At 54.2% G+C, this 27291-nt stretch overlaps 1 protein-coding gene across 2 annotated transcripts; it reads left to right on the forward strand.

Moving 5' to 3' along the window:
* On the forward strand, positions 1-27272 carry DENND6B (DENN domain containing 6B). 2 transcript variants are annotated; one of them, XM_030457370.1, is made up of 20 exons: positions 1-173; positions 7521-7559; positions 7659-7701; positions 9972-10084; positions 11579-11659; positions 12354-12459; positions 12978-13057; positions 13309-13371; positions 14077-14132; positions 14721-14843; positions 15451-15546; positions 15646-15740; positions 17052-17117; positions 17806-17870; positions 18256-18345; positions 20148-20201; positions 20576-20685; positions 24435-24537; positions 25265-25339; positions 25663-27272. In XM_030457370.1, exons 1-20 carry the CDS (start codon positions 30-32, stop codon positions 25783-25785), a joined length of 1725 nt encoding a protein of 574 aa, XP_030313230.1. In that variant the 5' UTR covers positions 1-29; the 3' UTR covers positions 25786-27272. The 2 variants fall into 2 exon arrangements, with proteins under 2 accessions (XP_030313230.1, XP_030313231.1); XM_030457371.1 differs by lacking the exons at positions 25265-25339; positions 25663-27272 and adding an exon at positions 25186-25255 and having other exon boundaries at positions 18-173.
* Positions 27273-27291: the final 19 nt, after the last annotated feature.

Below are 27291 nucleotides of genomic sequence, written 5' to 3' on the forward strand. Positions count from 1 at the left end.
GGGCGGGGCCGGGCGGAGCGGGCGCTGCCATGGACGCCCTGGGCCGGACCGAACCGCGGCCCCGCCGGACCGGGGGCTCCGGTGCCTCCCCCCTGCCCTGGGCACGGTTCTCAGCTTGGCTCGAGTGTGTCTGCGTTGTCACCTTCGATCTGGAGCTGGGCCAGGCCATGGAGGTGCGGGCGGGGGGGGCTGGGCCTGGGCTGGGGGCAGGGGGGGGCTGGGCCCAGGTAGGACCCGGGGGCGAGGGGGGGGCTGGGGCTGGGTTGGGGGCAGGGGGTCTGGGTGGGACCGGGGGGTGAGAGGGGGCTGGGCCCAGGTAGGACCCGGGGGTGAGGGGGGGCTGGGTCTGGGACTGGGTAGAACCGGGGGGTGAGGGGCATTTGGGCCCAGGTAGGACCCGGGGGTGAGGGGGGGGCTGAGCCCAGGTGGGAGATGGGGGTGAGGGGGGGGCTGGATCTGGATAGAACCGGGGGTGAGGGGCATTTGGGCCCAGGTAGAGCTGGGGGGTGGTGAGGGATTGTCTGGGCCCCGTGTGGGGCAGAGCAGGGGTTGGGGTGTGGGGGGCAGAGCTGGGGAGCAGGGAGCAGAGCAGAGAAAGGGGGTGCTGGGGGGCCCTGGGGGGGGCAGGGCAGGGTTAGTGCCAGGGACAGGCAGGGGCAGGGGGGGTGTGAGGCAGGACAGGGCCAGGAGCAGCCAGGAGGGGCTGGGGGGGGTTCAGGGACTGAGGGGGGGGTGAGGTGGGCAGGGGGTGCAGAGCTGCTGGGGAGGGTGAGGGCTGGGGGGGAAGCAGAGGAGCAATAAAGGGGTTGGGAGCTGAGGGGGGAGTGATGGGGGAGGTAATGGGGGGGCTGAGGGGGCTCTGTCACTGGGACCTGCAGTGTCAGAGGCTTCCCAGGGGCTCGGCACAGCCCTGAGGATGGACTGGGAGGGAAAGGGCTGGAATGGTTTTCCCTGAGCCCTGGGAGAAGCCTCTGCTGGAGGGTGTGAAGGGAGGAGGGGACCTGCAGCCTGGGGGGGTCCTAAGGAAATGCAGCAGGGGGGGCCCAGAGGTGTCTGGGCTGTGCTGAACCTGGGGTGTTGTCTCAGCTCCCTTGGGCTTTGCTGTGGGGTGGGAAATGCTCCTCACTCTGGGTGAGCTCAGCACTTCTCCAGGTGCAGAGTTCCCGGGTTTAAAGTGGTGCCAAAGCCTCTGGGGGGAGTGTGGGGGGGGGTGGAGACCAAGCCAGCCTCTTGCTGCTCTGCTCTCCTAAACATTTGTCTGTGTTTGCTGCCATGAAGCCTGAAAATAAACAAAAATACCCACGGTAGGCTTCAGCTCCAGCCTGGGAAAGGCTGTGACAGCTGAGAGAGGGATTGGCATTTCCCCTCAGTGCCTGTGCTTTGGTTTGTGGCCACAAGGTGCTCTCACTGCTCCTGTTACCTGTCTGCTTTGTGGCAGGGTGTGCAGTTCCAGGGTTTGTTCAGCCCTGGAAAGGGGCTTTTTTCTTTTTTCCCTTCCTTTTCTTCCTTCCCTCCCTTTGCCCACGTAAGTGTTGATGGGGAAAATGTTTCTCTTGTGGCATAAAGACCCAAGGGAACAGGGAACATCCCAGCAGGCTGAGGAGCTGCTCAGATCCCATGTTCCATTCTTGATGGAGTTTGGGGAAAAAAAAAAAAAAAAGTCAAGCTGTTACTGTCCTAGAGGGGAATTCCAAGGAAAAATCTTCCAGAAGGTTGGATAAGTGTGAGTGTCACTCCTGGCAGCAGTCAGGGGAGTCCTCCCTTCCCCTTCCCCCCTTCTTTCCCCCCCTTCTTTCCCCCCTTCTTTCCCCCCCCTTCTTTCCCCCCCCTTCTTTCCCCCCCCTTCTTTCCCCCCCCCTTCTTTCCCCCCCTTCTTTCCCCCCCTCTTTCCCCCCCCTTCTTTCCCCCCCTCTTTCCCCCCCCCTTCTTCCCCCCCCCTTCTTTCCCCCCCTTCTTTCCCCCCCCTTCTTTCCCCCCCCTTCTTCCCCCCCCTTCTTCCCCCCCTTCTTTCCCCCGCTTCTTTCCCCCCCCTTCTTTCCCCCCCCTTCTTTCCCCCCTTCTTTCCCCCCCTTCTTTCCCCCCCTTCTTTCCCCCCTTCTTTCCCCCCTTCTTTCCCCCCCTTCTTCCCCCCTTCTTTCCCCCCTTCTTTCCCCCCGTAAGTGTTGATGGGGAAAACGTTTCTCTTGTGGCATAAAGACCCAAGGGAACAGGGAACATCCCAGCAGGCTGAGGAGCTGCTCAGATCCCATGTTCCATTCTTAATGGAGTTGGGGGGGAAAAAAAAAAAAAGTCAAGCTGTTACTGTCCTAGAGGGGAATTCCAAGGAAAAATCTTCCAGAAGGTTGAATAAGTGTGAGTGTCACTCCTGGCAGCAGTCAGGGGAGTCCTCCCTTTTCCCTTTCCCCCTTTCCCCCTTCCCCCCTTTTCCCCCTTCTTTCCCCCTTCTTTCCCCCCTTCTTTCCCCCCTTCTTTCCCCCCTTCTTTCCCCCCTTCTTTCCCCCCTTCTTTCCCCCTTCTTTCCCCCCTTCTTTCCCCCCCTTCTTTCCCCCCTTCTTTCCCCCCTTCTTTCCCCCCCTTCTTTCCCCCCTTCTTTCCCCCCTTCTTTCCCCTCCCCCTTCTTTCCCCCCTTCTTTCCCCCCTTCTTTCCCCCCTTCTTTCTTTCCCCCCTTCTTTCTTTCCCCCCTTCTTTCTTTCCCCCTTCTTTCTTTCCCCCCTTCTTTCTTTCCCCCCTTCTTTCTTTCCCCCCTTCTTTCTTTCCCCCCTTCTTTCTTCCCCCCTTCTTTCTTTCCCCCCTTCTTTCTTTCCCCCCTTCTTTCTTTCCCCCCTTCTTTCCCCCCTTCTTTCCCCCTGCTTTTCACAACCTATCTGAATTTCTGACTCCTCTCCCAGCATTGGGCCCTGATTTATGATTTATTTTTTTTTAACACCCCCCAAAATGCCGAGCACACTCTGAGCAAACCTAAACCTGGACCCCACGAGCAGCCAGGAGCCCTCAGTGCCCACTTGCTCCCCCCAGAAAGGCAGCAGAGGGTGGATGAGGAGCTGGGAGTGGGGGTTCAGCTCAGCTCCTCACAGCTCTGGGGCTCCTCAGGGAGCACCCTCAGGATGCTCTTCTGACTTCTCTGCCCCTGTGCTCAGCTCTGGGGAGGCCACAGCTTGAGTCCTGTGTCCAGTTCTGGGCCCCTCAGCCCCTCAGGAAGGAGATTGAGGTGCTGGAGCAGGTCCAAAGGAGGCAACTGGGCTGGTGAAGGGACTGGAGCACTGGCCCTATGAGGAGAGGCTGAGGGAGCTGGGGGTGTTGAGGCTGGAGAAGAGGAGGCTCAGGGGAGACCTCATTGCTGTCTACAACTACCTGAATCCTGGTTACAGCCAGGTGTAGCCCCAATGGGATGAGGTTCAACATTCCAAGTGCTGGATCCTGAATTTTGGCCACAACAACCCCATGGGGAGCTCCAGGCTGGGCACAGAGTGGCAGAAAGGGACCTGGGAGTCTGGATTGCCAGGAAGCTGAAGAGGAGCCAGCAGTGTGCCCAGGTGGCCAAGAAGGCCAATGGCATCCTGGGCTGGATCAGGAACAGCGTGGCCAGCAGGTCCAGGGAAGGGATTCTGCCCCTGTGCTCAGCTCTGGGGAGGCCACAGCTTGAGTCCTGTGTCCAGTTCTGGGCCCCTCAGGAAGTTCAGGAAGGAGATTGAGGTGCTGGAGCAGGTCCAGAGAAGAGCAAGGAGGCTGTGAAGGGATCCAGCAGAATTCCTGTGAGGAAGGGCTGAGGGAGCTGGGGGTGTTGAGGCTGGAGAAGAGGAGGCTCAGGGGAGACCTCATCACTCTCTGCAACTCCCTGAAAGGAGGTTGGAGCCAGGGGGGGGTTGGGCTCTTTTCCCAAGAGGGCATGGGCTTAATTAGGTTGGATATTAGGAAAAAATTCCTTACAGAGAGGGTGATCAGCCATTAGGATGGGCTGCCCAGGGAGGGGGGGGATTCTCCGTGTCTGGAGGTTTTTAAGAAGGGGCTGAAGGTGGCACTGAGTGCTCTGGGGTGGTTGTGGATTAAAGGTTCGACTTGATGCTCTCAGAGGTGATTTCCAAGCTGGATAATTCTGGGATTCTGTCTCCCACAGTTTTCCCTGGGAGGAAGGGAAATCACTCTCTACAACTCCCTGAAAGGAGGTTGGAGATTTGGGCTGATCCCAACGGGATGAGGTTCAACATTCCAAGTGCCAGGTCCTGAATTTTGGCCACAACAACCCCATGGGGAGCTCCAGAGTGGCAGAAAGGGACCTGGGAGGTGACCATGAGCCAGCAGTGTGCCCAGGTAGCCAAGAATCCCAATGGCTTCCTGGATGAGGAAGAGCGTGGCCAAGAGATCCAGGGAGAGGATTCTGCCCCTGGGGAGGAGGCCACAGCTTGAGTCCTGTGTCCAGTTCTGGGCCCCTCAGTTTAGGAAGGATATCGAGGTCCTGGAGCAGGTCCAAAGGAGGCAACTGGGCTGGTGAAGGGACTCGAGCACAGATCCTGTGAGGAGAGGCTGAGGGAGCTGGGGGTGTTGAGGCTGGAGAAGAGGAGGCTCAGGGGAGACCTCATTGCTCTCTACAACTCCCTGAAAGGAGGTTGGAGCCAGGGGGGGGTCGGGGAGGTATCAGTGGGATAAGAGGGCTCGGACTAAAGAATTTTTTCCTAATATCCAACCTAAACCTCCCCTGGCAGAGCTTCAGCTTCAGCTCTGCCAGGGGAGGTTTAGGTTGGATATTAGGAAAGGATTCTTTGCAGAGAGGGTGATCAGACACTGGAATGCCCAGGGAAGGAGTGGATTCTCCGTGTCTGGAGATCTTTCCAAAGAGCCTGGATGTGGCACTGAGTGCCATGGGCTGGGAACCACGGGGGGAGTGGATCAAGGGTTGGACTTGATGAGCTCTGAGGTCCCTTCCAGCCCAGCCCATTCTAGGATTCTATGATTTTATGATGAGTGCCTGCTCCTTGCATGGGAGTGAGCAGCAGAAATGTCTCTGTGCTCAGTAAAGTCACTAAAGTCAGATTCCTCCCATCTCCCCAGACAGGGATTCTGAGCCCTGTGACATCCCCTCTGCCCTGGGTCTGTGCTCTGTGGATTTTGCTCCTTTATCTGTTTGTAGTTTTCATCTTTCAGGGGAGCTTTAACCCGGGGCTCATCAGCATCGTTTTTAATTGCTAATTGGGCTGGCTTCTCCCAGGCTGATGAGATGACCTTGCCAAGGAAGCTGTGGGGAAGTGCCAGAGCAGAGCTGGCAGGGTGAAGCTCCCTGGCCTGCTGCCACCCTCCCTCTTTCTGGGGCTAGAAGGAGAGGGAAGCAGGGAGGGAGCTCCAGGTGCCTGGGGCAGAGCTGCTGCCCTGGGGGTTCAGGAGCCCCAGGAACCCCCCAGGTCCAGAGACCCCTTCCTGCAGCACCTCCCCTGGGCTTTGGACTCCAGGTCCCTCCCTGTGGTTCTCTGATCTCCACCTTCCCAGCCACTCAGGCTCCTTTCTTCCCCAGGGATTTAACCCCCTGCAGTCCCAGGGGCTGTGAAACCTCAGGTGACTTCTCCAGACCCCAAAGTCTTTGGTTTTCTGCCCAGTGAGCTCTGGAACTGCTCCTGGCTGCAGCTGTGTCATTCCCCTCCTCTCAGGAGGGTGATTCCTGGAGGTGTGTGTTGCTGGGTGACAGCAGGAATGGGGTTATCAGCAACCACAGAGTTCATCTGCAAAGCTGGAGCCTGGAGCTGGGTGCTTGGAGATTCTCTGCCAGGCACTGAGCTGGGGAGCTTGGTGATAAATTGGGTGGAACAGTTGAGCTGTCAGAGCTCTGCTGACAGAGCAGGAACCTCCCAGCTTCTGCCAGACCCACCTCTTTCTCTACAAAATAAACCTTGGCTTCTGCTGCTGACAGCAGCTCTCAGATCAGGAATTAGGAAACGATGCCTTAATGTTCTAGAGACTTGCTCCCAGGGAATTAATTCCTCTCCTGGGGTAAATGAGTGCAGCTCCAGGGAAATCTCTAGAACTCTGCTGATTCTTGGGCACTGAAGGGTTTGCTTTCAGCTTTTCCAGCTGCTGTGTATCTGGCAGAGGGGTTTCCTCAGTTTGCTGTTGCCATTTTCATTCTCTGTGGTTCCTCCCTCCCTCTCCAGGTACTGCTGCCTCAGGATGTGAACAGCAAATCCTGGAGCCTTCCTAAAATCCTGGAGCCTTCCTAAAAATAGCTGTGCTGGAGCTTCCTTAAAAATAACTACATTAAGGAATTAATCTCTGAAGCAGAGAATCATTGAGGCTGGAAAAAAGCAGCAAGATCACCAAGCCCAAGTGATGAGATCCAGTCAGAGAGGCAGAACCACAGCCCCCACAGCCCCCAAAGCCCCCAAAGCTCCCAAAGCTCCCACAGCTCCCAAAGCTCCCAAAGCTCCCACAGCCCCCACAGCCCCCACAGCCCCCACAGCCCCCACAGCTCCCACAGCTCCCAAAGCCCCCACAGCCCCCACAGCCCCCACAGCCCCCACAGCTCCCAAAGCTCCCACAGCTCCCACAGCTCCCAAAGCTTTTGGGCTTTGCTGCCTGTTGCCAGCTGGGTGAACAGGAGCAGCAGCAGCAGCAGCAGCAGGAGCAGGAGCAGCAGTGGTGGTGTCAGCCCAGAGCTCAGCCTGCATTCCCCAGCCCCTGCCTGCCCCCAGCCTTCCCACTGCTTCCTCTGCAGAGGATTTGTTGTTTTCTGACTTCACACACCCAGAACTTGAGTTGTCTCTCCCCTCAGGATGGCTGCAGCCTTTCCCCTGTGACCTCCCCCTGCCTGTGTCTTTGCAGAGTGCTGCTGCAGAGGTTGTGTTAACACTCTGTGTCACCCCCCCTTGGCTCCTTTTTCCCCATTCCTCATCACATGTGTGCACAGCTTGGTTGTTAAAGCCATTCTGACTCTGTCCCTGCTGTCTGGCTGCTCATCTCATTGCTGTCAAAGCTGCTTTTGCCTCTCAGCAGCTCATGATGCTGCTTCCCCCACTGCTTCAGAGTATTTGCTGGGGTTTAGTGAATTGGAAGTTTCAACAAGATTGAAAAACTCCAAATGAAAAGTGACCCAGCTCCAAACAAGAGCCAGAAGCACAGGAAGCCCAAACCTTCCTGTTTAGGACATCACTTTGGGTGGTTTTTAAAAACCTGTATTGATGTGCAGAGTTGAATATTGATACTTCCCAAGCTTGGAGAGTGAATATCCCTGCAGATCCCTCCCAGCAGCACTGGAGCAGCCCTGGGGTGTTGGCACATCCCTCACCTGCACAGGAGTCACCAGCTGGGGGTGCTCTGTGGTCTCACTGAAATGGCAGCAGTTTGGCTAAATGCAGAATAAACACAGAATTTGGAGCAGTCAGAGGGTCACTGCCAGTCAGATCTTAAAGCAGGAGATGTCCCTTCCTGTAGGATGTGCCATTTGGGGAAAAACAAGGCAGTAAGAAGCACTGGTTGTAGTTCTGTGCAGAGGTCAGGAAGGAGCAGGGACTGACTGCCTGGCTCTTGTCTCTTGCAGTTGGTGTATCCTTACGACTTCAGGCTGACAGAGAAAGAGGTAATCTCTAGGGGTTTTTTCCATTTTCCCCTGTTTTTTTGAGGGTACTGGCCATTGGTGATGATGGTTTTCTTACTTGTGTGGTTTTGTTTGTTGCAGAAAACCAGTATCTGCTACCTGTCCTTCCCAGACTCCTACTCAGGTAGGTGGCAGCTCTTCCCTTACTGCTGGTTCCTTTCCCTTGGGGAAGAAGAGAGTTCAGGATGGAAAAACTGAGTCATCTGCCTCTGCTGCACCTCCCACAGCTGGGACATCAGGGAGCACCCAGCCCTTAGCTCCCAGCAAAGGCTTCTTGTCATTGTGATGGCTTTCTGGGTATGGAATCTGCAGTCCAGAGGGTGATGGGGAGATTTCCTGATCTGCTGCTTCACCCCTGCCAATAAACCACCCAAAAGTCAGGAAGGAAAAGTCCCCTGCAGGCTGCAGCTGCCAACCCCCAGCACCTCTGTGTGAGTGCAGTGCTCAGGCAAGAGGAAGAGATGGGGAGAGGATGCAACAGAAGTGTTCCCAAACCTTGTGTTTATAGATCAGAAAGGTGGCAACAGGAAATAAGCCTGGGAGTTCATCCCAGGACCTTGCTCTTTAAGAGGTTCCAGGCTGTTAGGTCACTCCAGCTTTGCCCAGTTTAGTTTTAAATGTTTTCAAGGATGCAGTTTCTCAGAGCTGAGTAAACACTCAGGCTAAATCTCCTTTTTATTAGCACACACAGCAGTCATCTTTGGAGCAGAGGGTGACCCAGGGGCTGGAGCAGCTCTGCTCTGGAGCCAGGCTGAGAGAGTTGGGGGTGTTGAGGCTGGAGAAGAGAAGGCTGCAATGGGGAGACCTTAGAGCACCTTCCAGTGCCTGAAGGGGCTCCAGGAAAGCTGGGGAGGGACTTGGGACAAGGGCCTGGAGGGATGGGAGCCTGCGAGGGGGAAGGGTTTGGAGCTGGGAGAGGGGAGATGGAGAGGAGATCTTGGGCAGGCAGGGAGGGAGGGAGAAATAGTTTGGGGTGAGGGTGCTGAGCTTTAGAACCAGGTTGCCCAGGAAAAGAGTCTCTGCCCCATCCCTGGCAGTGTTCAAAGCCAGGTTGGATGGGGCTTGGAGCAATCTGGGAGGGAGGTGTCCCTGCCCATGGCAGGGGGGTTGGAATGAGCTGAGCTTTCAGTTCTCTTCCAACCCAACCCATTCCAGGATTCTGTTTCTTGGGGAGGGAGGGAGGGAGGGAGAAATTGTTTGGGGTGAGGGTGCTGAGCCCCTGGGTGCCCAGGTTGCCCCCAGAAGCTGTGGCTGCCCCATCCCTGGAGGGGTTGAAGGTTGGATGGGGACTGGAGCCCCCTGGGCTGGGGGAGGGGTCCCTGCCCATGGCAGGGGGGGCACTGGGGGGGCTGTTAAGGTCCTTTCCAACCCATTCCACTCTGGGATGCTGTGATGTTTTGATGAGATCAGCCAGCAGTGGGAAGGGGGTACATCCTCCATCCTCCCACCCCACTGCAGCTCCTCACTGTGTAGCTGTGGGGTTTGTTCAGTCAGCTTCCACGTTCCACTCTTTCCCTGTGACTGATCTCTTTGTACCTACTCAATCCCACTCCTTCAGCCCCTCCAGCTGATGAATCCTCCTGAGGACTTCCCTCATGCTGCTTTTTTTTCTTGCTGCACCAAATGTGGGTGGTGCAGGGGTGAGCTGGGAGGTGCTGGGGAGGTGCTTGTCCAGGATACTGTGCTGGGGACTGGGGTTCAAATCAGCACTGGTGGGGGCTGGGCTGGAAGCTCTGTGCAGGTTTTTCTGTGGAGTGGAGAAGAGGAGGTGGCTGCAGCTACTCAGGACAGATGATGCTGGTTGATGTCTCTGAAGTTTCCAAGCAAGGTTCAGCTTAATCAGCTCATCAGCCTCGAGAAGAGAAGGCTTGGGGGTGACTTCATTACAGTGTTCCAGCACTCAGGGGCTACAAAGCAGCTGGAGAATCCCTGAGTCCCATGGACAGGACAAGGGGCAATGGGCACAAGGTGCTCCTGGGGTTGAACACGAGGAAAGTTTTTCCCCCTGAGGACAGTCAGACCCTGGAATGGTCTCCCAGGGGAAGGGGTGGATTCCCCCACTTGGGGAAGTTTGAAGTCTCAGCTGGAGGGGTGCTGGGACATCTCAGATCAACAATAACATGAGGAGGGTTGGAGCAGAGGATCCTGGAGGTCCCTTCCCAGCTGACATTCTGTGGTTACTGGTACCAGTTCTTGTCTTCACCTCTGGGTTCTTCCTGTCTTGCACTGGGGTTTTTTTGGGGTTCTTCATGCTGTTCCTCTCCACTTTCTTTTCAGTTTTGGAATTCCTTGTAAATCAGCCTCCCTCTTTCTGCCAGCCTTTCAGATTTTAACCAACTTCCAGCTTTCTCTGACCTGAACTTTCCTCCTGAGGCTCTGTGATCTCTGTCCCAGGTGGCCTGGGGGACACCCAGTTCAGCTTCCGCCTTCGCCAGGCTGGGGGACAGAGGACAGCTCACTATGAGGACCCTGGGGAGTACAATAGAGAAGCCCCCCTGACTCTGCAGGTCAGTTGTGTTGCAGGGCACTGCTCACACCTGTGAGCTAAAAGGGGGCTAAAAGGGGCTAAAAGGCCCAGAAGCCTTTTGGCTTTTTGTCTGTGCACAAACCACTCCTTTCCTCTGACGGGAGCAGTCAGGAAAGGGAAAAGCTTTCAGCTTTTTACTTCCATGTCAATCCTCATGGAGGGGCCTGTAGGGAACCCACCCCAGTTACTCTGAGAACTGGAACTGAGCTGGTGACCCCAGGCTGGAGCAGTGGTCACAGCAGAAAGGTGGCACCCAGGGGACATCCAGCAGTGCCTGTGCACATTGGGGTGAGGCAAACAGGAATATCCTTGTTTGTTTGCATCCCTTTTGCTGAGGGATGTGACAAGTTCTGTTTGTCTGCTGCAGGATGTCTGTAGAACCAGCAGGGACCACTGGTGGGTACCCACAGCCCAGCACTCAGTACCAGGGGTGTCTCTTGGCTCTGGGTCCCATCACTGAACTCTGCTCACTTCACATGGAGAAGGGAGGTGCTGGGCACTGCTGCTTTGTGTGACTGAGCAGATACAACTCCTCTTCTGCTTTCTCCTTTCAGATGATGCTTCCTGTGCCCTTTTTAACCTTTCTGCAGCCTTTTTGCCAAATGATTTTGTGAGACAGAGTCCAGAAGGGGATTGCTGGTCTGAGAGGGAGTAGCAGGATTTCTGTTCTTAAGTTGTGCTCTAGAGATGCTGCAGCTTGCATGCAGCTCTGCTGCCTCCCAGGGTCACCCAGCTTTGAAGAAGTCAGGGAAGTAAAATTGCCAAAGTACTGAATTCTGGGGTGGAAAAATGATATTAGGGAAGAGCATGGTGCCTTCGAAGAGTGGTGTTAAGGCTGGTCTTTCTCTGTGGCACCTGAGAAAGCAGGGAATGATCACTGGGGGTTGGTGTGAAATCTGTTTCCACGGATGCTGTGAAGGAAGCATCAGTGCTGAGCAAAGCCTGAGCTGGTACTGCTGTCCCCAAAGTTGTTTCAGTTAATGACAGACACGAGTGGTGCCTCAAACACCTGACAAGAGGAATGCAGGGGCTATGGCAGGGCCAGCTCCTCCCTCAGAGGATGATGTATTCCTTCTCAGCAAGACCTTACCCTCTGGCTGGCAGGGAATCCTGACAGCACCAGTGCCAGCTCGGGGTGCCAGGACGAGCTGGGGCAGTGCCAGGATGAGCTCAGGGGGTTGGCTCAGCTGGTGGAAACCTCACTTAACCCTCCAGATGATTGCCCTGCAGGTGCTGCTGAGAGGGGATGGTGGAAAAACACCCTGGAGGCTCTGAATTTCTGTGAATTTGGGTTTCTGTTCCCTCCCCCCTGCTTCCTGTGTGCTAAACTCCCCCAGAGAGCTGAGCACTGGGGGGCTTTGGAAAACAGGAGGGAGTGGTGGAGCTGCTGTGCAGCAGGGGTGTTGTTTGGCAGAGTTTGGGGGTTCTTGGGGGGCAGCAGGTTTTGTTCTCAGCTCCTGGGTCTCTCTTGCAGCGGGAGTCAGCGCATTTCTTCGGTTATGTCTACTTCAGGCAAGTCAAGGACAGCTCAGTGAAGAGGGGTTATTTCCAGAAGGTGAGTCCTGAAACCAGAGAGCTTCCTGCTCTCAGTAAAGGCCCTGACCTGGGGCTGTAACCCAGCACCACTTCCCTGTGTGACCCCCACAGCGTTGCAGCAGGAGGCAGGGAACAGGGCAGTGTGTGGAAAGGCTCCTTCCAAACAAACCTGGATGTGGTTGCCATGGTTTGGGGATCACATGAGCCATGGCCTGCTGCCTGAGTCCTGAGATTCCAAGCATTTGCCTCACAGTGTGCTCTGGTGTCACAGGGAGAGGTTGTACTTGGTTGTAGCAGGCTGTGCTACTCACACCTTATTATACTCCTACTGTTGTGTCAACCTTGCTTCTTCATAGAAGCCATCTGGGAGTGGATTTCCTGCTGGGCTGCTTGCCTCTAACCAGCAGCAGTGACACTACTGGTACCTCACCAACCTTGTCACTTACCATAAACCCCTTTGGAACAGAAAATAATACAAACTGCTTGTTTGTTGGAGCACAGATACACCAAGTGCTCTGTTTCAGACAGTTTTGGTCAGTGCCTGGAAGGGAGTGGAGTTTCAGACTTCTAGAGAGGGAAAATATTTTACTCTCTCATGTTCTTGGTGTTTTTTTTTAAGTTTAGCCCTCTAATAAGCAGTGTAAACACCATTACCCTCACTGCACACCATGTCAGGGGGCTCTGAGTCCTAAATGTGTCTTTCTTTTTTGCAGTCTTTGGTGCTGGTCTCACGCCTTCCATATGTGAACTTGTTCCAGTCCCTGCTGCAGCTGATTGCTCCAGAGTACTTTGAGAAGCTGGAGCCATGCCTGGAGGCAGGTGAGCAGGCAGATCTCCTGAAATCTTTCAGGGCTTTTATCAGGAGGTTCCTGAGAGGCAGCTGCAGTGCTCCAAATGAGTTCATTCTGGAAGAGATTCCAACAAGGAAAAACCTTCCTCTGAGCTGTTGGCTTGTCAGAGTTGTGAGCAGCTGGAAAGGTGCTTCCCTGGGAGATGCCTGACAGCCTGAACAGGGGATGCTGTCAGATTTGCATACAATGTGTTCCCAGAGGGAAGAAAGAAATCTGCTAACACTACATCTCTGTCTAGATCTTTGTGGCACTGCTCATCATGATTTATCAGCAGCAAAGTTCTGCTGGGCCTGTGCTGGAAACACTGGTGCAGACCAAAGTCTGGTGCTGAGCTAAACTTCCACAGTTCCTTGGTACCATTCCTTTGATTGCAGGTAACGAGGGAGACACGTGGAGTGGTAATTAAATAGCTGACTAATGACTGGTAGCTGAATTAGCTGTGGTGATCTTCAGGTTAAACTTTTTTCTTGCCCTGTGTCCCTGCAGTGTGCAATGAGATCGATCAGTGGCCACCTCCTGTGCCAGGACAGACCCTGAACCTTCCTGTGATGGGAGTTGTTATCCAGGTACTGGTTGGTGCTGGGCTGCACTCAGGGCAGGCTAAGGCAGGCTGGGAAGTGAAATAGATTCCCTTTTCTTCTGGGGGTTAAGATTCTTGTTTGCTTTGAGATCCTTTCTCTTGATTCCTAAGCTCTGTAGTAACTGCTGCTAACTGTAGTTAGTTACTAACTGTACCTGGTAGCTGAGGGAGGCAAAGTGTGTGTGCATGCCAAGTGGTGCCATCTCCCTGGGTAATCTGTTCTTATTTGTCATCTAGGTGAGGATCCCATCAAGGGTGGATAAGCCAGGATCAAGCCCAGTGAAGCAGTTCAACCAAGAGGTGAGATGAGGTGTGACAGCAGTCTGGGCCAGTAAGGAAGGAGGCTGGAGAAGAACTGGAGCTCCTTCAGTTGCTGTTTGAAGCCACTTTGGGCTGGGGTTAATGTGGTTCCACAGCCATCTGGTTCAGACTGCAGGCTCTCTTGTCTGTGTCTTTCCCTACAAGGACTGCACAGAACTCATGTGCTTTAAGTTCCTTATGTGCCTTGTTCTCACAGGTTTTGTTCACTTGGCTTTTCCTGGGAGTGCAGGTGTAGGTAGGTCTCCTGGAGGCCCTGCCTTAGTCTTCTGTGTTGTTTTGCAGCATTTGCTGTCTGAGCATCTTTTGATCAGCTTTGGTTTTGATTCCTTTTCATTTGATCTTTTCCCTGTTTCTCTCCTTTGGATAATGTTGCCATCTTGCACAGCTTCTGGTACCCCTGTTACCAGCCATAGTTATCTGCATCTAGAGGAGACTGACAAAAAAGGAGCAGACAAAGAGAGTCTTTCACATCTTGAAATGCAAAGGAAATTCATTTGGACCCTGGATGATCCATCCAGACCTGTTCCCAGCTGATACCTTGTTCTCTCCTTTTTATGCAGATTGTAGAGGGAGCTACTTAGTGATTGCCAGGGTCAGTTTAGAGGACTTTTCAGCCAGGATGCTCCAGTTTGCCAATGGTTTGGGCTTTATTTGTTGCTTTTGTTTCTTTCCTTCCTCATTTAGAATCTGTTACCAGCCCCTCTGGTTCTCCCCAGCGTTCATGAACTGGATCTCTTCAGGTGAGAGTCACCATCCTTGCAGCCCTCTCTGTATCTCTCTCTCTTTCCCTTCTCAGAGTATTCTAAAAGCCATAGGGATAGTGAAGAGTTGAAAATCACTGCTTTGCAGAGTGCAGCTGAGACCTGTGGGCTTGCAGAGCTTGTGCAGTGTTTGAACCTGATTGCACTGCCCTTAGCACAACCCCCTGCTCAGAGAAGGGTTTCTCTTCCTGACCTGCTGATCAGCTTCAGCTCTGGAGCACATACAGGGGGTGTCTGCACCAGACCTTTCAGCACCAGAGGTGCTTTTCTTACAGACACAGATCTGCTGTAATCCACCTGCCTTTTCCTCCCCTCAGATGCAAAGACACAGTGAGAGCAACACCAGCACCAATGCTGTGCATTGCTTAAAGCATCTCCTTGAGCATTTATGAAACTGCTAAGTGGCTGCATGTACAAAGACACATGACATTCTGCTGGGGGAGGCTAAAAATCAGTCCTAGGCTCCAAAGCCCTGGGTAGAAGCAGGTCTGGATAGGTTTGTGTGCCATAGCTGTGTCTGAGCTTTTCCACAGTGCAATTCCAACCTGCTTCATCCTTTTCTGACAGGTGTTTCCAGCCAGTGCTAATTCACATCCAGATGCTGTGGGAGCTGATGTTGCTGGGAGAGCCACTTGTTGTCATGGCTCCATCCCCTACAGTTTCTTCAGAAATGGTTCTGGCACTGACCAGGTAAGGGCTTCACATTCTGAGGCACAGGGAGCTGGAGCAGCCATGCAGTCCTCATGGAATGGTTTGGGTTGGAAAGGACCTTCAGGATCACCCAGCTCCATCCCCCTGCCATGGGCAGGGACCCCTCCCCCAGCCCAGGGGGCTCCAAGCCCCATCCAACCTTCAACACCTCCAGGGATGGGGCAGCCACAGCTTCTGGAGGCAACCTGGGCACCCAGGGGCTCAGCACCCTCAAAGAATTCCTTCCTAATAATGAGAAATTCAGCAGTTCTTCTCCTTCAGATCCACTCCTCTGCTGAGCCAATTGTGCTAGGTTTAGCTTGCCCATATGTGTGACATAGCATGGCAAGAGACTCCTGATCCTGTTCCACCAGTGGCAGAGCAGAATAAAGGTGACTGTTCCCTGCTGGGATGCTTGATAGCCCTGAGGAGCTTTGTCTCCCTAGCTCTGAACTATTCTTTAGGGGGAAAACAAACACAAAACAAAAAAAAGAGCCCAGAAGTCCTGCAGGGTGTTCCCTGTGGCAGGAGAAGGCAGTGCTGCAGGACACAGCCCTGCTGTAAGCAGAGATTGCTCCTGGGTGAAGCTCTTTGTGTCTTGGTGCAGCTGCCTGGCTCCTCTGCGCTACTGCTGTGACTACAGACCCTACTTCACCATCCATGACTCTGAGTTCAGGGAATACACCACCAGGACACAGGCCCCGTGAGTGCCCAGCACCCCCTGATGGCCCCTGATGCTCTCTGGGGGAAGGACACCCCAAAGTTAGCATTCTTTTGTCTCTTTCCCCCCACCTCTTCCTAGGCCAAACATTGTCGTGGGGGTCACAAACCCTTTCTTCATCAAAACTCTGCAGCACTGGCCACACATCCTCCGGGTGGGAGAGCTCAGGATGTCAGGTAAGGGGGGATCAAGGTCCTGTTGTGCTGATAAACCTTGTTAGAACCAGGTGCTGAGCTGAGAGGTGCAGTGCCAGCAACAGATTCACACTGGGAGAGCTTCACTTCTGGGAGAGCTGAGAAACCCAAGGGAGGTCTAGACTGTGACTTAGCTGAAAGGATGGAATCATAGATAGGATGGATTGAGTTGAAAGGGACCTTAAAGCTCCCCCCCTGCCATGGGCAGGGACCCCTACCCCAGCCCAGGGGGCTCCAAGCCCCATCCAACCTGACCTGAGACATCCCCACCAGCCACAGCTTCCCCAGGAAACCTCTCCCAGGCTCTCCCCACCCTCATTTCTCCCCAAGATCTCCTCTCCATCTCCCCTCTCCCAGCTCCAAACCCTTCCCCCTCGCAGGCTCCCATCCCTCCAGGCCCTTGTCCCAAGTCCCTCCCCAGCTTTCCTGGAGCCCCTTCAGGCACTGGAAGGTGCTCTAAGGTCTCCCCATTGCAGCCTTCTCTTCTCCAGCCTCAACACCCCCAACTCTCTCAGCCTGGCTCCAGAGCAGAGCTGCTCCAGCCCTCCCAGCAGCTCCAGGGCCTCCTCTGCACTGGCTCCAACAGCTCCGTGTCCTTCTGCTGCTGGGGACCCCAGAGCTGGACACAGCTTTACCCCAGGGGGGGCTCCCCAGAGCAGAGCAGAGGGGACAATCCCCTCCCTGCCCTGCAGGTGACATCCCAGCACACGGGTGCTTTGGTGGCTCCTGCTGAGCTTCTCCTCCCCCCACACCCCAAGTCCTTCTCCCCAGGGCTGCTCTCCAGCCCTTCTCCTGGATTTCTCCTGGATTTCTCCTGGATTTCTGCCCCCACCCCAGGCAGGACCTTGCTGAGCCCTTGCTGAACTCCCTGCAGTTTGCCTGGGCCCAGCTGATGTGCAGGGTGAGTGCCAAGCACGGGGAAGCAGAGCTGCTCAGGGGGTAACTTGCTGTCTCTTTTTCTGATACCTTTAGAAAAGGAAAAGTCCTTTCTGGGCTTGAAAAAGAGAAAATTTCACAGAGAAGGTCCCAGAGGTGGGGAGAGGGACTCAGACTGGTGTTACCCATGAACAGCTCTAGGCTGAGGAGTGGGGTTTTTGCAGTTCCTCATTATCACATTTCTGTTCCAAAGTTTTAGCAGGAGAATTAACAGATGAGAAGGGTTATGGGAGGGTAGAGCTAAGGGACAACAGGATTTCAGGTGTGCAGATGTGGACCTGGATGTTCTCAAGTGCAAAGTCTCTCCCCTGAGGGCCCACTGGGAGCCTGAACTGATCCTTTGCTGTCTTGCCACAGGGGACCTGCCCAAGCAGGTGAAGGTGAAGAAGCCAGCTAAACTCAAAACTCTAGACACAAAACCAGGTGAGTCCTTTTGTCAGACAGTGTTTCATTTCATTTACACTCATTTTCACTCCATGTGGGGGATTTTGCAGGCTTGGCAGGCACGTGAACAGTGCAGACATCGTTCTGTGTAACCTCAGCCAAGGGACATTTCTGTGTTGGGACCTTCTCATTCCTGATGTGCTACTCAGTTCTCTGTAGTGGCTTCCCCCCTCTCATACAGAAACCCATCCATCTTTGTTCTGAGACTGAAATAGCCAATGGAACAAATTATTGCAGTGTCAGGACAGCTTCTTGGTTTGATTTCAGCTGTTTGCTTTTTAGATGTGATGGAAGCCAGAGGAACTTTCTTACTTAGGCAGAGCTGTCACTTCACTGACTGCTCAGCTCAGGCCCAGCCATAAGCTGACTCCAGGAACTTATCTCACCATGGGCTTAGCATAAGAAGGTTCTTGAGGTAGCTGGGTGTCCTTTAATCCTGCTGTGATTACTGGCTGCATTAGCAATTTTACCAATTTCATCATTTCTGTGCCTGTTTTTTAATAACTCTTGTACAGACACCCAGAGCCACCAGGGTTTGTGCTGGGAGTCTCAGCTCTGCTCTCCTGTGTAATAATCAATCCTCTAGACCCTTCTCTGGACACATGGGCAAAGTTTTGTTCCTAACTTATGGTTTTTTCCTGGTTTTGTTTTTATTGTTTCAATCCAGGAATCTATACTTCTTATAAAACATTCCTTCACAAAGACAAAACCCTGATCAAGAGGTTACTGAAGGTAAGCACTTCCCATCCCCTCCTGCAGCCTGGAGACCATGCTGGCAGCTTGGCTTAAACAGGCAAAGCTCCCCAAAAGGCACAAACCTTGCAGTGTCTCAGTGATTTAGTCGGGTACCCTTGAGCATGTTTATCTTGCCAGTTTTGACATTTTTCTCTTGCTCTTGGGGATTCAGTGTTGGCAGAAATGAAACCCTCAGGGACAGCAACCCCAGTAACACAAAGGAGTCTGCACAGAACAGGCTCCAGTGACACGGGAGCACTGCCTGTAACCAGAGGGTGAAACACACGTTTTGGGGAGTGCATTTTCCCAGGCTGGTTGTTTGTAAGGGGAGGGTTTGCAATCTTCCCAAGCAGATGTGTGGCTGAGGTGCTTCTGCCCGCAGGGGATGCAGCGGAAACGCCCCTCGGAAGTGCAGAGTGCTCTGCTGCGGAGGCACCTCCTGGAGCTCACCCAGAGTTTCATCATCCCCCTGGTGAGATCAGATGAGATGAGCTGAGCTGAGCTGAGCCTGCTGGGGGCTGGGGAAGGGGGGGAGCAGGAGATGCCTCTTTTTTTGCCCCTGTGCTCAGCCCTGGTGAGGAGGCCACAGCTTGAGTCCTGTGTCCAGTTCTGGGCCCCTCAGCTCAGGAAGGAGCTTGAGGTGCTGGAGCAGGTCCAGAGAAGAGCAAGGAGGCTGTGAAGGGATCCAGCAGAATTGCTGTGAGGAAGGGCTGAGGGAGCTGGGGGTGTTGAGGCTGGAGAAGAGGAGGCTCAGGGGAGACCTCATCACTCTCTGCAACTCCCTGAAAGGAGGTTGGAGCCAGGGGGGGGTTGGGCTCTTTTCCCAGGCAACTCTCAGCAAGACAAGAGGGCACAAAGGGTCTCAAGTTGTGCCAGGGGAGGTTTAGGTTGGAGATGAGAAAGAATTTCTTTCTGGAGAGGGTGATCAGGCATTGGAATGGGCTGCCCAGGGAAGTAGTGGATTCTCCGTGTCTGGAGATCTTTCCAAAGAGCCTGGATGTGGCACTGAGTGCCATGGGCTGGGAACCACGGGGGGAGTGGATCAAGGGTTGGACTTGATGAGCTCTGAGGTCCCTTCCAACCCAGCCCATTCTGTGATTCTGTGATTCTATGATTTTATTCATCCACAGCTCAGCATCTGTCACGGCCTCAGGAAGGGGCAGGGTACAGAGGGGTCCCTGCTCCAGGGAGGGGAAGTCAGTGTCTGTGCACTCAGATTTCAGCCCTTAGATCAAGGTCTGGAGGTTGGTTATACAGCACTCTGTGTGACAGAATGTTGTTTCCTCCAGTGTAGTAACAGTTATTCCCCATGATCTGATTCTGCTGCCAGTTCTTTGCTCTCTTCAACAGGTTAAGCCCAAGCAGATCTCTAGGGGGAAGGGATGGAAGCCCCTAACATTCCTTCCCCCTCAGCACTGGAATCAAAACCCTTTTCCAGTGTGAGACCCTCCCTTCAGGCTTTAGGAAGCTTTGCTGTGGAGCTGAAGAGGGCTGTGATCACCACCTTCAGTCAGATTTTAGCTAATCCTTTCCTTCAGGGCTAGAAGGGTGCTGGTGCTTTTGGGTGACCACCCAGCTGGCCAAGTTTGGTTCCTCCACTTTCCTTTTTACATCAGCTTAGGAGGACAGAGCCTCTTCTCAGAATCCATGCTGAGAAAACTGTGTCTGCTCAGCCTTGAGAAGAGAAGGCTCAGGGGAGATCTTATTCCCATGGTCCAGGACTCAAAGGGGGCTCCAAAGCAGCTGGAGATTCCCTGTGTCCAAGGGGTCCCCTGGACAGGACAAGGGGCAATGGGCACAAGGTGCTCCTGGGGTTGAACACGAGGGAAGTTTTTCCCCCTGAGGACAGTCAGACCCTGGAATGGTCTCCCAGGGGAAGGGGTGGATTCCCCCACTTTGGGAAGTTTGAAGTCTCAGCTGGAGGGGTGCTGGGACATCTCAGATCAACAATAACATGAGGAGGGTTGGAGCAGAGGATCCTGGAGGTCCCTTCCCAGCTGACATCCTGTGGTTTTCCCAGCTGCCCTTTTCTCACAGGGCACACTTAGCATTCCTGCTACGTAGTTCTGTGACCTGAGCCCTGCTGGGGAACAAGCTGGAACACTGAGGCTCATGTAAAATTCAATTATAAAGGGAAAAAGCCCAGAGAGTGGGAGGCTTTTAGTTGGGGCTTTGGTGCATTGAAGAAAACCCTCACGCTCAGTGACCATGCACGAGCTCCTTGGTTGCTGTAACTCTTTTTTGTTTTTATTTTTTCTATTTATTTCTTCTCAGGAGCATTATATTGCAAGTCTGATGCCTCTGCAGAGGGCCATTACTCCATGGAAGGTGTGTGCCATTTTCCAGTGGCTTCTGCTTTCCTCTGACTGGGGACTGGGAACAGTTCTGCCATATGCTGCTCCCATACTCTGATACACTGTGTGAACTTCCCTCACTGAAGGAAGAGGGTTATTATGCCTTAAAAAAAAAAAATAATTAAAAATGGACTCAACCCCTGGGACAGCTGCTTCCTGGTTTGCAGTAAGCTCAGCTATTGTGAGTTTAATTTGAATTTTCCTCGCCAGGCTGGTTAAGATGTCCATGCATGTTTTTGTGTTGTAGTGACTGAGTCTGCCTTGTGCAGCCTCTTCCACTCCAACACCAGACCTGGTTTTCCTGGAGTTTCTCTTGGCTCTGTGTAACAGGGACTTTGTGTTGTGCAGAATCCTCCCCAGATCCGTCCTTTCCGGCAGGAGGATTTCATGAAGACTCTGGAGCATGCTGGTCCCCAGCTGACCTGTGTGCTAAAGGGGGACTGGTTGGGCCTCTACAGGTAGGAGCTGGGTCATTTCTTGCCTTGTCCCCAAAACTTCCTGCAAGTTACAGTCAGCATCAAACCCTGAGTTAGAACTGGGAGCAAAGCAGGAGTTTCAGGGCAGAGACTGCTCCCCTCTGATCCCTCTGAAGAATCGTGGTCAGGATGAGCAAGCAGAGGGCAGGATGAGTCCTCTGCTTTCTCTGCTCTCTCAAACGAGTGGATACAGTCGAGTTTGGAAGCTCTCAGCTCCTCTCCTGCAAGAATTAACCAAGTCCTGACTGCTGGGGAAGGAGGGGACTCCCCTCTGCCATCCATCACTGCCAAGGTTTAATCCTGTGCTGGCACTGGGATGAAGGAGAACCCTTCTTCCTCTCTGGGAACCCTTCTGCCTTCCCAGAAGGGAAAGGAAAGTACAATTAGTGACCAGAGATTTGCTTTTGTCCTGGCTCAAACCAGGACATTTCAGCTCTGTCCTTTATTGTCCTTTAGGAAATCTGCCTTTTGAAGTGCCTGGTCCTGGGGGTTTCTCTCTTCCTCCAGGGGTGGCTGTGTGTCTGCAGAGTGCTCAGGACAGAGGGCATCTCATTTTTATTCCTGGTGGCAGAGCTGTTGGAGTACAGAAAAATGTCATTTCTCAGGGAAGAACTGAAGAGAGCATGCAGGAGTGTTTGACCAGCAGGGGCTTTTTAAGGATAATTAGTTAAAAGCAGGATGGAGAAGACACCACAGGATGGGTAGGAAAAACCCAGAAATTGGATATCCAGTGGGAAGGAAAACGGGAGAGGGATGGGTATGGAGAAGTGAAAGCACTCCAGGAAGTGAGATGTGGGTTTCAGTGTTTTGTTGCTGAGATGAAGTTTGTAGCATTTTATGCTTTAATGTGTTCAGCAGAAAGCAAAGGGTTCCACTCCTGGCAGTGTGGGTGTGGCAGAGGGGGTTTAATTTAATTTGGATATTTAATTTTCATATTTTGAAAACCAGTAATGTGATGGTGAGTTGTTTGGGCTTTGCTGGCCATGCAGCAGTGTGCACAGCCCAGAGTTCTCAGCACTGGGACTTTGTGCATGTGCAACTTCTTGTGTCCCTAAGCCAACCCCTGAATTAAAAAATAAGTCCCTGAAGTTGCAAAAAGCAGCTGCACAAAGTTCTGCAGCACCTGAAGTGCTCTCTGCAGGTAGCCTGAGGAAGTGGCTTGAGGAGAATCCAAGAGGGGCCACTCTTAACAAGGGAGATGTTGTCTGGAGCTTCAGGGAGAATCTCTCTGTTGTTGATTCTCTGTTGATTCTCTGGAATCTCTGAGGTTGTGCTGCTGAGAGGGAGGGGGCTCCAGCCCTGATGGCATCTAAAACCTTCTGCTTTGCTGTCTCTGCTGCCACAACCCTTCTCTTTCAGTCAGTGGGGTATTAATCCCATGTGGAACTGGATCTGGAGTCTGTCAGGTGCTGAGATGAGCCCAGGCTTTGTGCTGCCTCTCTGCATCTCCCTGTGGGGCTCAGCAGAACCAGAGACTTGATCCTCTGCTGCACAACTGCACATCCCCTGGCACAGCCTGGGGTACAGGAGAGGGGAGATGTCAGTCAGCAGTTATCTGGGATTGAGTCCATGCTGGCAAGTGCTTGAGAGCTTTAAGTATCAGGAAAGGAGAGGAATTAAATGAGGTACTGCAGAGAAATGGGAATTCTTTCCTATGCTGGAGTATCCCACTGATGATAAGTCAAAAAAGTGAACCAAATTTGGGCTGCAGAAGGTGAGGAAATGGTCTGAAGCTGCACCAGGGGAGGTTTAGGTTGGGTATTAGAAGAAACTGCTTCACTGAAGGGGGTGGTTGAGTCCCCATCCCTGGAGGGGCTTCAGAGCCCTGGAGATGTGGGGCTGAGGGACAGGGGTTGAGCACTGGACTTGGTGGAGTTGGGTTCTGGTTGGTAGGGTTGGGTTGGGTTATGGTGGTAGGGTTGGGTTAGGGTTGGTAGGGTTGGGTTAGGGTTGGGTTATGGTTGGTAGGGTTGGGTTAGGGTTGGTGGGGTTGGGTTAGGGTTGGTGGGGTTGGGTTGGGGTTGGTAGGGTTGGGTTAGGGTTGGTAGGGTTGGGTTGGGGTTGATAGGGTTGGGTTAGGGTTGGTGGGGTTGGGTTAGGGTTGGTAGGGTTGGGTTATGGTTGGTAGGGTTGGGTTAGGGTTGGTGGGGTTGGGTTAAGGTTGGTGGGGTTGGGTTGGGTTAGGGTTGGTAGGGTTGGGTTAGGGTTGGTAGGGTTGGGTTGGGGTTGATAGGGTTGGGTTAGGGTTGGTGGGGTTGGGTTAGGGTTGGTAGGGTTGGGTTAGGGTTGGTAGGGTTGGGTTGGGGTTGATAGGGTTGGGTTAGGGTTGGTAGGGTTGGTTTGGGTTATGGTTACTAGGGCTGGGTTAGGGTTGGTAGGGTTGGGTTAGGGTTGGTAGGGTTGGGTTAGGGTTGACTTCAATGATCTTAAAGGCCTTTTCCACCCCAAGTGAGTCAGGGACAGACAAGGAGCAGGGCTGCTTGTGTTGGCTGGGGCATGTCTGTGAGTCCTGCAGGATTGTCCCTCCTCTTGGTGACAATCTGCTAAAGCTGCTCAGCTGGATCTGACAGCAGAGAAGCCTCTGGAGAAGACAAGATAAGAAAAGAGCTTATTAGCTCATAATCAGTTACCATCCCTCATGGCACTGGGAATGAGGATGTCTGTCCCTCTCACAGCTGTGTCTGCTGCAGGAGGAAGGAGAATCTGTGAGCACTGGAGCCCCTGAGCTCCTCTGGGTGCCCCCTGTGCCCTGCCCAGTGTCCCCTCTCACTGTGGGGTCTGTACTGGGACCAGAGCTGTTCAATGTCATCATTAACCATGGTGACAGCAGCAGATTGCTGGGGACACCAAGCTGGGTGGAGCAGTCCCTGTGCCAGGGGGACAGACAGGATGCCAGCCAGGGGCACCTGGGCAAGGTGGGGAAATTGGGCCCAGGTGAACTTCAGAAGCACTGGGAATGCTGGTGGGTCAAAAACTGGACAGGAGTGTGGGAGAGGGAGAGGGAAGAGAGAAGGAGGGGGAGAGGAGAGGAGAGGAGAGGAGAGGAGAGGAGAGGAGAGGAGAGGAGAGGAGAGGAGAGGAGAGGAGAGGAGAGGAGAGGAGAGGAGAGGAGAGGAGAGGAGAGGAGAGGAGAGGAGAGGAGAGGAGAGGAGAGGAGAGGAGAGGAGAGGAGAGGAGAGGAGAGGAGAGGAGAGGAGGTGATGCTCTGGGGAACTCAGCCTTCCAACAGCTGAAAGGGGCCAACAGTGAAGCTGGGGAGGGACTTTTTACGAGGGCTGTTAGTGAGAGGACAAGGGGCAATGGGTTAACTAACAATTAGGGGCAATGGGTTAAAACTTGAAGAGGGCAAATTGAGGTTGGACATGGGGGGGAAATTGTTTGGGGTGAGGGTGCTGAGCCCCTGGGTGCCCAGGTTGCCCCCAGAAGCTGTGGCTGCCCCATCCCTGGAGGGGTTGAAGGTTGGATGGGGCTTGGAGCCCCCTGGGCTGGGGGAGGGGTCCCTGGATTGTCCCCTTGGCACTGGAGGAGCTTTAAGGTCCCCTCCAACCCAAACCCTTCCAGGATTCCATGCTCATTAAGTCAAGGAGCATTAATTAGGGTTCTCTTATCCCTGGAAGCTTTCATGGACACCTTGGGTGGGTTTGGAGCCCCCTGGGCTGGGGGAGGGGTCCCTGCCCATGCTGAGCTTTAGGGTCCCTTCCAACCCAACCCATTCCATGCTTGTTCTGCAGACGTTTCTTCAGGTCTCCCAACTTCGATGGCTGGTACCGCCAGAGGCACCGGGACATGACCCAGAAGCTGGAGGCCCTTCACTTGGAGGCCATCTGTGAGGCAGTAGGTTCCAGCTCCAGGAATTCACACCAGGGCCTGGGAGATGATGGCACCACAGCCTTGGGTGCTCCTGGTCACATCTCCACCTCCACCCGTGGGTGTGGGACGGCACCGTGTGCCCTGGGGAGTCCCAGCTCTGGGGGATGAGGACACCAGCAGCTCAGCTCCCCCTCTGTCAGAGCAGGGCTTGCTCTGGCTGCTCCCATTGCCCAGCCCCTTCCCAAGCCATTGCTGCCTTCCTCAGTGCCTCATGAAAGCAGGTGGGGATTTTCCTGGTGGCTGCTGGTTCCAGTTCTTCACCTGAGCAGCTGCTGGGGTGGTCCCAGGAGCTCTGGTGTCCTCCCCTCATGCAGCAGGACAGCCCCTTGGGCATGGTGTGGGCAGTGCCAAAGTTGTCTCCTCAGCAGACCTGGCTCTGAAAAGCAGATTGGAATCTGGGCACAGCACAAGGCTCTCAGTGCTGGCTGGAGCAGGGGAGCCCTGCAGTGCCCATAGTACTGCATCTTCCCTTGGCTCTTCTCTTAGAGGCAGGAGCTTGATGCTGTCAGGGGCAGAATAGTGGGGAGAGCTCTGCTTGGCCCATTTGGGCTGAAGTGCTGGCAGCAGAGTTGTGAAGGAGGATAAGAAGCCTCCTCCTTACTTTTATTTCAGGCTTTGCTAGAGGTATCTCTTGGAGGAAAGCTTCTGTAAATAGGAAATGTCCCTGAAGAAAGCTGTGCTCTCTCTTTAGGACATTGTGGCCTGGATGAAGGACAAGTCTGAGGTGGAGATTGTAGACCTGGTGCTAAAGCTTCGGGAGAAGCTGGTGAGTTCTCCTCCCTTCCCCCTACCTGTGTGCTTTGTGTCTGTGTGGCAGGGACAAACCAGGGCTGTGCATTGCCCCTGTTGCTTAGGAATCTTTGTTCTCCCTCCCTGGTTTGGAGAACTGGCAGCTGGAGCTTTGTGCAGAAAGGGATTCAAAGTTCTGACTCTTTTCCTCTCCCTGAAGCTTCAGTGCCAGTTTCTTGTCAGTTGTCTCATGCCCCAAACTAAAGAGACAAGGTGGAGGTTGCTCAGTCAGTGGTGAAGTGGGAAGAGGAACTCTGGAGCTGTTTTTAATGTCCTCCTCCTTTTCTCCTCTCCCTGTAGGTCAGGGCCAGGTGCCAGCACCTCCCTGTGAAGGAGGAGACTCTGCAGCGGGTGGCTCTCTACATCCAGACCATCATTGCCTCCTTGCCAGAGGATCTCCAGGCTGTCCTGCACCACCACTGAGCAGGGGCAGGGACTCTCCTGGGGCAGGAAGGTTCCTCCCCCCCTGCTCTGAGCCATGGGCAGTGTTGGGAAAGGAAAGTTCTCCCCTGATCCAGCCAGCAGGACCTGATGGGGCCCTTGCTCCCAGCTCTCTGGTTTCCAGCACGTGAGGCTGTGGGTCACAACTGTGACAGAAATGTGGATCTGTGTGCCCTGTTCCCTGTCTGCTCCTGCTCTGGGGAGCTGGGGACTGGAGATGAGGTCCCTGTGTGGCTGTCAGGAGGGCAGGAAGTGTCAGCCAGGCTTCCAGCAGCATGTGATGGGCTGTGCAAAACGTGTGCTGCTGCCCTTACCTACACACACACATCCCCTCCAGTGCTTGGGCTCTCAGAACCTCAGTGCCCTCATCCTGCCTGGGAGAAGCAGGACCAGCCCTGGTGGTGGTGGAGATGTTTCCAGGACAGCTCCTGATTGATGATAACCAGAGAGCTGCTGAGTCCCAGTGGTGTGAAAAAACTGTCACTGCCCATTCAGCAGCCTGACTCATGCTGGCAAGAGCTTCAGCTGGGCTGGGAGTGGGAGGATGGATTGCTGGACTGGAAATGCTGTGTTTTTCCCCCAGGCAGAGACAGAGGAGGGGTTGGCACATCTGCAACACACCGAGTTCTCTGGGGATGAGGGCAGAGTGCTGTGGGAACTGCTGGAGCTCTGCAGAGAGGAGCTGGCCTCCAAATGTAATTTATTCTGCTTGAAAAACCCAGTTTGTGTGCTCTGGTAGCATCCAGGAGAGCTGGAGCTCTGCCTTGGGCAAGGAGATGTCAGACATGGTCAGCCCACTGGCTGATGAAACGTGGGGGAGAAGCTGAGGTTTCACAGCCCTGCTGAGAGGGAGGGAGCTGAGGGGGGAACAACCTCTCCAGCTCAGCACAGCCCAGCTCCCAGCGAGGTCCTGCTGCTCCTGGGACACCTCTGGGCTGCTGGGGGGGACCTGGGGAGCTTTGTCCTCTGCCTGCTGCTGGGCTGGGTGTCACCAGCTGCACCCTGGCCAGGGCCTGGCTGTTTGCCTTAAGGAAGGGCTTTAGGCTGGGGCTGGCAGCCTGATGCCCTCCTCTTCCCCAGGAAATCCTGGGAAACCTCTGCAGATGGAGGAGCTCAGCATTCCAGCCCTCTGCTGCTTCCCTGGCAGTCTGTCCCTTGCTCTGCCTCGGGGCTGGGGACATCCCCAGGGGGCTGGAGACCCCTTCCTGATCCTTCCCTTCCAGCCCCAGGCATGGAGAGGGCAGGAACACCAGGAACTTCCAGCCTGGTGAGGGGGCAGGAGGTGACAAGAGAGGGGACAGGGCCAGAGCTCCAGGCAGTGACAAGGTGGGGACAAGGGTTGGTGGCAGCAGTGCTGGACAGAGGTGGTGTCTGCAGCTGCTGTGCTGTGGCTGGGGGGGCTGAGGAGCACTAAGGTACAGTAGGAAATATTAGTTTAAAAAAACAAATAACAGAACCCAGTGAAGCTGTGTCCTGGTTTGGGGTCTT

Source organism: Calypte anna, chromosome 10 (assembly GCF_003957555.1).
Source record: "Calypte anna isolate BGI_N300 chromosome 10, bCalAnn1_v1.p, whole genome shotgun sequence".
Classification (NCBI taxonomy): Eukaryota; Metazoa; Chordata; class Aves; order Apodiformes; family Trochilidae; genus Calypte; species Calypte anna.

Bases quoted from the DNA above. Each gene is read 5' to 3' on its own strand.
- DENND6B (XM_030457370.1), top strand. From the start codon at position 30: ATGGACGCCCTGGGCCGGACCGAACCGCGGCCCCGCCGGACCGGGGGC. The intron at 14,844-15,450 runs GTAAGGGCTTCA...GTCTTGGTGCAG, and splicing joins ATGGTTCTGGCACTGACCAG to CTGCCTGGCTCCTCTGCGCT. The intron at 17,871-18,255 runs GTAAGCACTTCC...TTCTGCCCGCAG, and splicing joins TGATCAAGAGGTTACTGAAG to GGGATGCAGCGGAAACGCCC.